The sequence below is a fragment of the Geospiza fortis genome, unplaced genomic scaffold, assembly GCF_000277835.1.
Source record: "Geospiza fortis unplaced genomic scaffold, GeoFor_1.0 scaffold41, whole genome shotgun sequence".
Lineage (NCBI taxonomy): Eukaryota > Metazoa > Chordata > Aves > Passeriformes > Thraupidae > Geospiza > Geospiza fortis.
Window position 1 is genome coordinate 19803655 of NW_005054299.1, and position 12336 is coordinate 19815990.

At 35.0% G+C, this 12336-nt stretch overlaps 1 protein-coding gene across 2 annotated transcripts in view; it reads left to right on the forward strand.

The window, feature by feature from the left end:
• The window catches only part of QKI (QKI, KH domain containing RNA binding), a 109962-nt gene that overhangs the window by 62934 nt on the left and 34692 nt on the right, over window positions 1-12336 (forward strand). For both annotated transcript variants that reach the window (XM_031060966.1, XM_031060964.1), the window contains exon 3: window positions 1699-1842. In XM_031060966.1, coding sequence (XP_030916826.1) covers window positions 1699-1842 — 144 coding nt within the window. The remainder of the gene's footprint in view (window positions 1-1698; window positions 1843-12336) is intronic.

The following is a 12336-nucleotide window of genomic DNA, read 5'->3' on the forward strand; positions in this document are numbered from 1 at the left end:
GTTTAAAAAGTAACCGTGGAGTTTTGATAACGACTGAATAAATAAGTTGCAAATGCCTTGTCATAGACAGTTCTTTCAAAGATTACATTTCAACAGAGAGGATGTTTTAACTCAGCTGCACTTTGCATCTGTTTCTGTGTTATATCATAAGTGAGATTTTTCTCTTTGTTTCCAGCTTCTGAAATGGGCAGACCTAATTTCACAGCCACCTTTGTTAAAAAAGTTGGCAAAAATAACATTATCAACAACAAAACACACCACTATATCTGATAGTGTGGAGTAATGGATATGTGCACGTTACATACGTGTAGTGAAAAGTAGTTTCAAAGTACTGATTCCTTTGCATACATTTTTCATACATCTCTCATGGTTCAGTTCCCCCCCCATTTTTATCTTTGTGTATTCCAGAAAACATTTCAGACTTAGCTGAATTAAAAATTTAACACTCTGAGGAGCAGGTATATATGAATACGAGGCACTGCAAACATTTGTTGGTATTAAATCTTAGAAGATTCCCTCAATGTATCTGATTTCCTGGAGGAATTTCTAATGAAATTTGGGGGAAAAGACATATTTACAACTAAAAAAAAAAAGGCAAAGTTAAAGTATGAATTGTGGTTAAGCCACAACGGTTTATTTTACAAATAGGAGACTTATCTGTTATACTCAGCTGTTTAAATTTTGAATAAGTAGGATTTGTTTATATAGGCCTTTTTATAGATTTAAAGTTGTAATAAGCTTTTTTTTTTGAGGCCCCATTTTTTAAACTTGTTTTATTATATTTTAAATATTGTCAAGATTCAGTGAAGTTTCATGAAAATTTAGCTAGCTTTATTCACTGTTTAAAAAAGGAGTTGGGAAGATTCTTTTGTGTTGTGTTTCATTATCCTATTTTTTGGAAGACTGTATACTTGGATGTGTTACTTAAATGTATTGGTTTCTGTTGTTTAAAATTGAAATGCTTTTTTTGGCATGCTTTCTCTTTCTGAAAACATTTCTAATATTTATCTTTGGGATCACTAATGCCATGGATGTGATGAGTACCTGTGTACTGGTGACCATCTTGTCACTTGCCCTTACGTAACTTCAGTAATAAAGACTTGTCATCTCCTCCTCTCTTTCCTTCATCCAGTACATGCAGCTCTCCTTTGAAAATGGCAACTTCTTTTCCTTTTGGAGTGTTTGATTCTTTGAATCTTGTCTTCATGAGTATTTGAAAGTGATTCTTAACACTGGAGAATTGCTTTCCTGTTCTTTGTAGTGATTCAGATGGAGTTTCTATGTCTGGTGTCTGTTTCACTTTTCTTCAAAAGATAGGTTGCTTAGCCACTAGTATGTCTTACCTGTTTAACTCCTGAAAGGCTCTAAATAATATTGAAAGTCATACTGTGTTTGTATTCCTATTCTTGTTCCTTTATTCAGCTGGAGGAGGTACTCGTAAGAAACAGCATATATATTGTAGTCTTTAAAAAGTATAATATAGTGTAGGAGGTTCCAAAACACAAAACAAAACCCCAAAAATGATATTTTGAAGGCTAAGTTCATATGATATGAAAGTCTCCAAAGTATGAAGAAACATTGCTGAGAATAAAGTTCATACTATTTACAGAATTTATAAATTTGAATTTATCTACTGTTTGTGATTGTTTTATACAGAATGTAAGTGCTTCATAGCTTCCATGTTTTAATTTTTTTTAGGAAGAACAGAATCGAGGCAAGCCCAACTGGGAACACCTGAATGAAGATTTACATGTACTTATCACTGTGGAGGATGCTCAGAACAGAGCAGAAATAAAACTGAAGAGGGCTGTTGAAGAAGTAAAAAAGTTACTGATACCTGCAGTAAGTATTTGTATGCAAGCCTTTGATTTCCATTTTCAGAAGGTACTTTTGAAATACAACAAATTTGCTGCAGGAGTAAGAGTAAGCTTGGAGAGTAGCATCCTAAAAGGAGGCTGAGATATGATTTTGTAATACTGTAGTGATCTTTAAACTGCCTCATCCCAGACTGAATTATTCCTTAGAAGAGAATAGAGACTTTTTTAAAGAGACTTTTTTTAAGAGACTTTTTTTTTTTCTGAGGTACAGATACAGGAAATAGTTATCACCTTTAAAAGGCAATGCTGAACTGTTACAAACACTACTTTTCTCTCTTTCCTTCAGTATTAGTATTCTTCACTTTAAGGTTGGGGAGGTATGACATGCTTTTATGTTTCACTTTGAGATGATTCTGATACTTTAAGAAACAAAGGCATGTTTTTTTTTAGATCATCACATTTAAACATTTTGCAAAGAGAACAAAACCCTTTAGTATCAAAAAACTTTGCTGTCAGTATACTTGAGGGAAAAATGAAAGTAGTGAAACTGAAAAATGGTTGTTTTTCTCATTTCCTGATAGTACAAACTGGGTTCTGCACGTCTAGATGACTTGAATACTTTTTCAGAGACCAGAATTACCCTGTGAGAGCCCTTCTCTTAGACCTTCTCTGTATTCTCACTCAAAGCAAGGTGATTCAAATGTGGCTGTCTAGTGCATCCCATGCCATTAACTTGTATCTTGTGCTCATCTTTACCACCACTTTTGTGCCCCTGTAAAATTATAAGAATAAATTAGATCTTTTTCTGTGGTGGAAAAATTTTCCATATTACAAGGAAAATTGAGACTATCTTGTGAAAGAAAGTAGTAGGTGGTATTAAAATGGCCTACTGATTTTGGGTACTTAGTGAATGCTAATAGATGCTGGCTGTGAGGAAACTTGTGGTGACACGTGCTGTCTCTGTAAGCAGATTTATTCAGAAGACATTTTTAGAAATTACTAAAGATAAGGAGAGAGACTTTATTTCTGAATTACCAAAAAATGGTAGAATATTAAGCAGGAGGCACGAAAATTGTGATTTAGATCTCTCGACATTGCACATTGTCAATTTCTGAAAGCAGCAGACAACTAGAGAAAGTAGATCTTCAGGATTTACTCACATACTAAAGAGACCTTGAGCCCCTAAGATTGAGTTTATAGCCAGGATTTTTATGTGGGCAAAACTTTGAACACCTTATGTTCATTCTTTATCTACTACAGAGCAAACAGTTTAGAAACCAAACTTCTGTGTGAATTAATTTTGTCAGGTTCATTCTTCTACCTCGCCCTTATTGCTGACTAATATGACTGAAAGGTCAACTTCAGGATGATAGGTTACAAACCCCCAGTATGTCTGAAGTACTGATGTGTATACTCTGCGTATGTTTGTGTTACACTTGTTTTGTGGAGCTGTGGGATGGATGTCTTCTGAGCCTCAAAAAATTAATGCATTAGTAGTTCTTACATTGTGAAAGTCACAGCCAGCTCTTTGTTATGAAAGCACTCTGCCTCGTGCAGTAGCCCAATCAGCTGGGGAAGTACTGTAATCCTGATTATAGAAATCATTGGTTTTCCCCTGTAATGAAAAATAACAACACAGGGCTAACTATTGTCCAAAAAGAACATCGCTTGAAATACCCTTTGTCAGTTCACTTCATTATCATCTTTATGTACTATGCATATGCATAAGAGATTTGGATGGTACATATTACTTGCATAAGAGTTAAAGGTCTGTTGGCTCTAATTTCTCAAAATTATGCCTTGCTGGAACAGGTATGTGTAGTACATACTAATGAATTAGTATATAGGTGAACTTGGGTTTGTACTACCTATTGCATCTGTTCAATTAGTATAAAAACTGAATTGAGGCTTCAGGCAGTTTGAGAGCTGAAAAATTCAGTTTAGTGTTAAAAGGTAGGAATTGAAAACTTCTGTGAGAGTAGTCATAAACCTTCAAATAATCAGGGTAAGCATAAGGTAAAAAGGGAAATCCTAGTGAATTATAACAATAGAAGGGAAACTCTGGATATTGGAAGATTCCAAAGATACTCTAAAATGTAATAATGGAAAAAGTAAAATTCCCTTTCATGTGGTAGAATACCTGCAACTATTAATGTTTTTCAGATGAAGGTCAAAGGATTAAATTGGAAAAAAAAAGTTATGTATTTCTATTCTGTCCAGCTTGATTAAAATTTGGGACTATGTAGGAGAGAAGACTCATTTTCATCTTGCCATAGAATGTGACAATGCATTGGGTTTGAGATAAATTTCAGAAACATGCTAGTGTTCTAGTGTTCAGAGATGGAAATTAGTTGCTAATTATTTTGGATGATCAGTTATTTTTTGTACTCAAGATGTTAAAAAGCCTAATTACATTTTCTAGCAACAGTGCAGAAATAGGCACATTTCTTAAAGTGGATTTCTATTTGAATGTACTTGGGTGAACAGACACTATTTCAGTACTAAAGAGTATTTTTTATATTTATGAATCTGGATCATTAGTGATTTTTTTTCCTTGTGGATGTGAATTAATATTTTCCCTTTTCACTTTCTCCTACATTTTACCAAGATAGTGATATAGTCAAGTAGTTTATCTTTAGAAATGAAAAGCACAACTTGAGGAAGATTGGCTGAGCAAGCCAATTTTTTTCCTCCTCGAGGAGAAAGACCAACTTCTTTTTTTCATTATTACTCATTTATATTTAATTTACATTTCTTTAGTATGAAGCAATTTTTAAAAAAACTTTGGCTGTACTTCAAGTTCCCTAGGATTAATTCTCTTCCTCTTCCCATAGCTCAGTGAGATACAGGTCTTTATCTACACCTGCAAGATCATACAGTATTACTTCTTTTATGTTTTTCTTCAAAAAAAAGCAGAATTAATAAAGCAGTCTGCAGATTTTTGGGATCGCATTGTTGTACTGTCCTTATGCCTCCTTCTGAAGTGAATCCTCCAGATCATTGATCGCTCTTTATTGTGGGAGCTTTGAGAGTTGTTTGTTATTTGCATGAGTTAAGTGAGGATGGGTGGTTCTCTTGCAAAGGAAAGGCAAAAAATCCTCTAGATCGATTGTTCACTGCAGAACAGAAGAAAAAACTCTGAACCTGGTTAGGGGGCATACATGATAAAGAAATACGGCATACCAAACCAGAGCATCATTAAGGGCTTGAAGTTGTTCTTGGAGCTTCTGGGCTGTAGGGATGAACTCCTCTGCCAGAAATGTTAGGCCTTCTGCATTTTCTAAGTGACGAATAAATGTTTCTAGCTGAATGAGTTTATCGAGATGTTCCTTGCATTTTACAGATGACCAGATTTAGTTTAATTGCTAATTCACCTTTATGCTAGCTGCTTTTGTAAGGGATGAGGCACATATGACAGAATTCAAATTACAGACAGATACTTTTTACCCCATTTTCTTTTGATTCCACATTTCCTTTCTGAGGAAAAGTCTGTATTTCTGGTTTCTACTTAGCTATTCTAAATTGGTCTGGAATCTGTGTTGTTCAGATTTTTTTTATTGCTTTTCTTATGTTGGGGCAGCTGTAGTTTTACTTGGTTGCTGCCTCCATCTTCTTGGAAGACAACTACAATACAGAATTATTCAGCGATGCTCCCTGTCAAACTTTGTATATCATTTGTCACTAAGATGTAGAATTTCACAGTTGTGATGGGTAGGAGATAATGTTTCAGTAGAAGCTTGTTTGATTTTGCTCCTACATTTGGATCTTGCCTGTAATAGTGATTTTAGACTTTTCAGTCTTGAATATCTTCAGATTTACTTGTATGGGAAAGTAAATGTGCTGTATATGACATGATTTTTACAAATTGGAACATTTTTTATAGTGGTGCTTGGATTGTACTCATTCACTAACTGTCCTCCTGTTTAGTCCCTGTTACCAGAAAGTTATTTTGATGGTATTTTTTGTTTTAGTCACACCTATATACAATGCATTTTCTTTATATAACAGGAGAGAATATTGTGAAGGGGCAATAGTATTGGTAGAGTGGTTTGTTTTTCAGTTGAATGAGCTAAAAGCATTTCCTTTCAGCAAGTCTGATGAGGTGGGGCTTGTTTATAAATTAAGTGAATTTCTAGTATTTTCCTTATAGGTGTGGTTGTAAATTTTCCTTGTGGTTTATTTTCAGCTACTTAGGGTAAGCTGAAGGATGTCTTAAGTTTTACCCTGGGAACTTTGTGTGCTGTGAATTCCGTTGCAAAATACAAAGAAAAAAATAATTTAAGAATGTTTAACCATGCTTTAGCCTGAGTTAAGAAAAAGAACATAGTTAATATAGTAATGCTGTACATAATTTGTTGCTCTGTAATTAAGACTAGCAAAAGCTTGACATTAGAAAGATAGTAGGAGAAGATTTCATTTTTTTATTAGCCATCTAAAAAACCACAATAAATTCTGCATGCAAGTTTGTCTTGAATAGCTCTTTCTAATTCATTCCAGCATGGTGTGTTGGTTTTACATTTTTGCTTTTACAAATGAGAATATCGCGCTGCCTTGCATAGTTTCCCTGTTGAAACATTGGTCATGCTGTGCAATCCATTGTTTGCTGCTTATTCAGTTCAAGTAATGAAATTAATAAGTGATACAGTAGCAGAAAAAGGATGCTGCTGTCCTTAGGAGCATTTTAGGAAATTCCTACGTGATGCCTGTTTTGTCAGTTCCCACACAAGTCTCTCAGGGTGGATGATCAGACAGGAAGCTCTGCACGAAGGGCAGCACAGCAGCCAAATGTCTTGGCAGTGATTACTGGATAACGTGGTAAACTTTTTGATGTGGGGGAGAGGTGATAGTGCCTTATTTTTAGTAGCATGAAGCAGGCTTAATGTTTCCATGGCTGTATGAACTGAGGGCTGCTGCAGTCCTGCCATTCCTTCATGATTTGCTGTTCCTGCTTCCTGTTTTGCGTCAGAGCCCTGGCCTTCCTCTGAGAACGTGGTGAGTCCATTTGGTGGAGAGCTGAACCTCACTGGAGGACTGGCTACAGTGTCAGGCCTGGTTTAGCACTGACAGAATTGATGGCATGAGAACAGGCAGATAGGGACAAATGGTACTGCAGCAGACCACCCTTAAATAAATTTCTGTAGAACTGCAAGTGAATATGTTCACCAGCAAATAGCATAAGAGTAAAATATCCTGCTACAGTGAATTTCTGATTATGGCAGTGAAAAACAAGAGAAGATTGGAAGTGTTCCTTTTTGTGTATTCCACTGTCCTATGTCTAGTCTGTCATGCAAGTCTGGGTTTTAAAAATGAGAACAAGAACTTCTTACACCAATTCACATAGGAAATGTTCACATATTGTACTTGATATGTCACTGCAGTGTTCAATTTTTTGTGTTTGCATGGGTGTTAACAAAATTATTTTGGGCCAGCTGCAAGTGAAAAGTAGCTCTGTCCATCATTGTCTACTGTGGTGGAAAGTCTAGAGACCAGTGGTTCATTACCACCAAAATAATATCTGTTGAATGGAAATGGTTTTTTGAGACCATATTTACTACAACATGTCTTGATGATTTTTCAGCTGAATTGAGGTAAATCTAGTTTAAATTTTGCTACATTTGTCCACTCTTCTGAAATTATTGTCTTACTACAAAGGAGAAAATTAGAATTGTTTGTCAGAATATTGTTCAGGGTGACCGAGCACTGGAACAGGCTGCCCAGAGAGGTTGTGTAGTCTCCTTCTCTGGAGGTATTCAAAACCCGCGTGGAACCTGCTCTGGGGCTCATGAGGCCCCTTCCAATGTCAATCATTCTGTTATTCCATGATGAGAATATTTTTGAAAAGAGATATAAAATGTGCTGTTTATATAATGATTATAAATTTGTTTTCAACTTTCCATTTTCAGAAAGTTGACAAATAATTAAATGGTAAGTACAAAGTTATGATGATCTCTGTCCTCACATGTTTCAGTTGATTGTTTTACAAATTTGGACACAAAGTCATGATCAAATATAACTAGGTAAAAATGTCTAGTTTTATAGCTTATAACTTAGGCTGCAGTTCATAGGGATTCTTCTCCATCTAAGCTTTTCTTATACTAATGGGAGAAAGAAGTTTGAAGTTTCTCCAGCAGTTATTTCTAAGCACCTTAATCCAGATGTTTACTCTGAATCTTTTTCTGGACATCTTTGATGGCTTCTAGAGCCCAAAGAAATAAGTTAGCTGTGCCTACCTGTAGTTACTGTTGAATACCATCTGTTTTCCACTTTTTCTTCTCCACCACTCTGCCTTTGTTTATTTAAGGTGTTACAAACGTCTCACTTGAGAAATGGTAAATCAAGTTTTTGGAAAAGACCTTGGGAAATTTAGAAAGTAGTCTCTTCTCAAAGAGAAACAAAGACACTCTGTTGCCTGAAACTCAGTAGGGACATGCCCTTCCAAAGTGGGATTATGCATGGATTAGGAGCTCTGATTGGGTTCTGCATGGCTTTTGTCTGTCTTTCAGAAATGTGCCTATCTATTAGGTTTTTTGGTAGACATAGTTGTAGAAGAAAAAATGGTGTTGACCTATTCTGGTAGTTTTTGTGGTACCTGTAACTTTTTTAATTTTTCATCCCATTTTTATAATTTGCTCCTTCAGTCTTGGCTATTTTCCCAGTGCTTCCTCTAGTAATTTTTTCTTCTTTTTATTTCTTCTTCCGTATTTTTGTTTTTCTGAGGATGGTCCTGGAACAGAACATGTAAGTTGGGTTCTTTATATAAAATCTTGTTAAAGCATTTCTCCTCTTACTGAAAAAGCAGATGATGAAGCTACGATTCTCCTTGTTTGGCCACATTAATGATGACAAATCCTTCATTTCTAGTTACAGTTGAGTATTTTTGAAATCTCAACTTTATACCTAAGTGAAAGAAATGGTAATTGTAGACTTGTGATGCCTGGGGAGATGTAGTATAAAGAGTAGGAATTTGTTACCCCAGACTTTTAACACATTTTAATGCTTATCACCAACCAGACTATATTAAGGCGATCAGGTCACTTCGTGTATGAGTCACCTTGGAGTGATTTCTGGAACAATCTTAGCAATTGCAAAGATTTTTGTGTGTGAAACAATAGTAAAGTAAGCAGTAAATATTTCCCTTTTCCAGCCATTTAAAGCATTCTTTATTGCTAGTGTTAGTTCTGAAATCTAGATTTCTAATTATGCAAAAGTTAAGTTTGTCATACAGACATCTGTGGTTTAATCCTGACTGCTGATTTACAGTCATGTAGTTGCTCTACATTGTTCTATTTAGACATCAGACAGAAAATTCTAACCTGTGGAAAAGTGCCAAGAGTTCTTCGCCTACTATTCAATAGAAAACTTAAGTGTTTCTATTTTTAAACAGTACAGAAATACCTGAGCTTTCAGTGGGAGGAGTAATATGGTTTCTTTTTCTTTCATAAATTGTTTATAGGCTAAGACTTTAATAGAGGGATGTTATAGATACTATTAGCAGGATAAACATAGGTGGGCATGATATAAGAGACTGGAGCTGCTTCTGTTAAATAGCTTATATGATTTTGGCCATTTGTAACACACTTTATATTAAATTGGAGAAGGGTAAACCATCCTGGAAAGTGATTAGATGAGATCTTACTGGAAAGTTGCATTGCTTGGAAAATAGTTAAGGAAAAGCATTTAAGATTCCATCAAGTGGTATATTATATTTCTTGTGTGTTGTTGGAAATGGTATGGGGTTTATAATTTTTTTATCTTATATCTTCTGTATTTAAATAAGTATTTTAAAAGCCCTACTTTATTTTCAAACTTACTTTATTAATAGGGGTATCTTAATGAAAACAGCACTGCCTTCTATATTTTCAGCATTACTATTATTAGCTGATTTTTAATGTTTTCACAACATTCTGTGTATGTAGTAAATTATGTTCATCAGTTTGAACTTTTATTGTAAAGTGAAATGTGTTTTATATTCCAAATAATTTGGAAATACTGGATAGAAGGAAATTTCAACACCAGCAAATCTAACGAAGTCAGAGGTCTCTAGTATTATATCCAGTCCTTTGATATTGCAGCTTTGTATAAATGGATTGGAAGATGTGAGGTTTTCTTTTTGACCAAACACAGCTGTAGATACTAAGAATTTCAGCTGCTTTATTTATAAATAAATAATTCTAGCCTTTGATAGGTACTTTGCTACAGCCTCCAAAATAGTACATTACATTACAAATCCTTTTTCATGAGACTGAAAAAATCAAAGCCCCAAAACCACTATTTGGAGCTGGCTGTCTTATGATCATTTGAAGCAGTTTTCATGAACAGTAATTTTCAGTCATGTAAATGCATGCATTGTTGTGCCTCCATCTTAGAATCTTTATGATTCCTTCATTCTCTGGCTTGTGTCCTAGTTTGAAAACAGAATTTTAGCTTAGAGTACCCTGACTTTCTTGCCAGCTATAGTAGCTATACTGATGCAGTTGTACTAAAGCAAGCAAATGACACATCAGGTGAAATGGAACTAGAAGGTGGAGTGGGGAATTTGTCAAATATTCGCATGGGTTCTTGAGTGCTGTGGTGATGGAAGTGGGCAATTCCAGTTCCTTGCTCACCCTTTCGGCTGTGTTAGGTAGCAGGTGGCCTTATTTTTTTGTCTGCTATGCTGAAGTTTCAGTTTTTAATAAGCAGATCTGTAGCTTCTAGGGTCTTAAAGGAAAGTTTTAAAAGTTTTAAAATAAAGCTTGCTTATTTAGTTAGAATTAACAGTCAAAATCATTACTGTCAACAGACATCAGATGTTTTGAATAATAAAATCATCACATATTGTGCAGAAGAGTTCTTTGCAGGAGTAGAATCACTTGTTTTATCTTGAAAGATAAGTTCTGAAAGACCAAGGGATTTAAGAGGTGTGTCGGGATTTCTCCTGGTTTAAATCCACTGTAGTGTATCTGGTAATACTGTGCTAATCTGATTTGTCAGTTAATGGTATCCTGGCATTTGACACAGATTGACTGTGGATACAGTGTTGGGAAGAACACTGGTTTTTCTCAATGCCAACTAAACTGTATTTGCCTTTCAGTAGTCATTTCTGAAATTACTGGTTAATTTCCAAAGAAGGCGGTTGGGCTGTGGAGGGGGTCTCCCTTAGTCATCCTTGCAATATCAACTCCTCTCCTGATGGATGGTGGAGAACTCTTCAAAGAGATAACTTTATTAGTCAGCAGTGAGGAGAGCTTTAGGGAAATACCTTACCAAAGTGATATGATCCAAAGGTCAATCAGATTCAAGAAAGATAAAAATAAAAAATACATCAGGTCATAGAAACACTTGTTTTCTTCTATGATAGCAAGGGTACTTTAAATAAACTTTAACTTTTTCATCTGTGAAATGTGGTGAGAGCACCCTACTGTTTTTTTAAAATACTCTGAGAGGTAATTGTTTGCTTAAAAATAAATATGTGAGAGGTCATTACTGGAATGCTCTTTCTTTTGTAGCTGTCTGTAGTTTTAGAGGTGGTTCTTGTAGACAGAAGAATGAGCAAAGTGTTTATTTTCCTGTACAATTGGAAGTTGCAGGGGAGACTGTGAAGGTTCTTAGTGTTCATTAAAAAATCGTGCTAATAAGTGGTTTCATTGATTTCAGTTTGGAATCAATTCAAAATAATTTTCTTGTGTGTGTTGCATAAACCTAAATTCTGTGTATTGCCAAAATATTGTTATGGAGGAACTTTTAACATTATATATGTAAAGCTGTGTTGCCTTTGTGCTGCAGGTAAACTAGGCATTAAATGATATGTCTTGCCTTCCTTACAAAGTAAATGGAAGATTAGCAGTTTTGCAGAATCAAATAGAAGTCCGGCTCAACTGGATAGCCTTAAAGGAACTCTGCCAGTATCATATGAGAAAATGTCATCCCTTGTTTCCATGTAAATCATTCTGCAGTGCTTGGAAAATAAAGTGAAGCATGTAAGACACTAAAGCTGACAAACAGCACAATTTATTCTTATTATGTCATGCTTTATATTCGATATATTTTACAGTGTTTAAAAATAATTTGTTTGTAGCATTTCAGCATACAGATGTTAGTAGTTTTTAAATAATACTTTTTTTCACTACTGTCTGTAGGATTTTTTAAAACGATCCTATTCTTCAGTAACAAGATCCCATTAAGATTAGTAGTGCTTTGTACATCTGAAGTGTACAGACACTTCGAAAAATCTTACTTTAGGTTACCTCTGAGAACTTGAAAGATGCACAATTGTGTGCATCTGTGGTTTATGTTTGAAATCTGGAAATTGATTTTTACTAAAAGTCTCAAATTGGCTTGGAAACTTTAGAAATCTTTCCTAAGCTAACATCTGTGATGATGTAGTTGAGACATAATCCCCAACATACTTTAGTTCTGTTTTTATTTATTTCAGTTTAGTCCATTTTCTTCAAATGTGAATCACACATAGGCTTTCAGTCGAATGTTAAGATTCCAGGGAACTCAGGAAACTAGATATGTGATTCCATGTCATTTAATG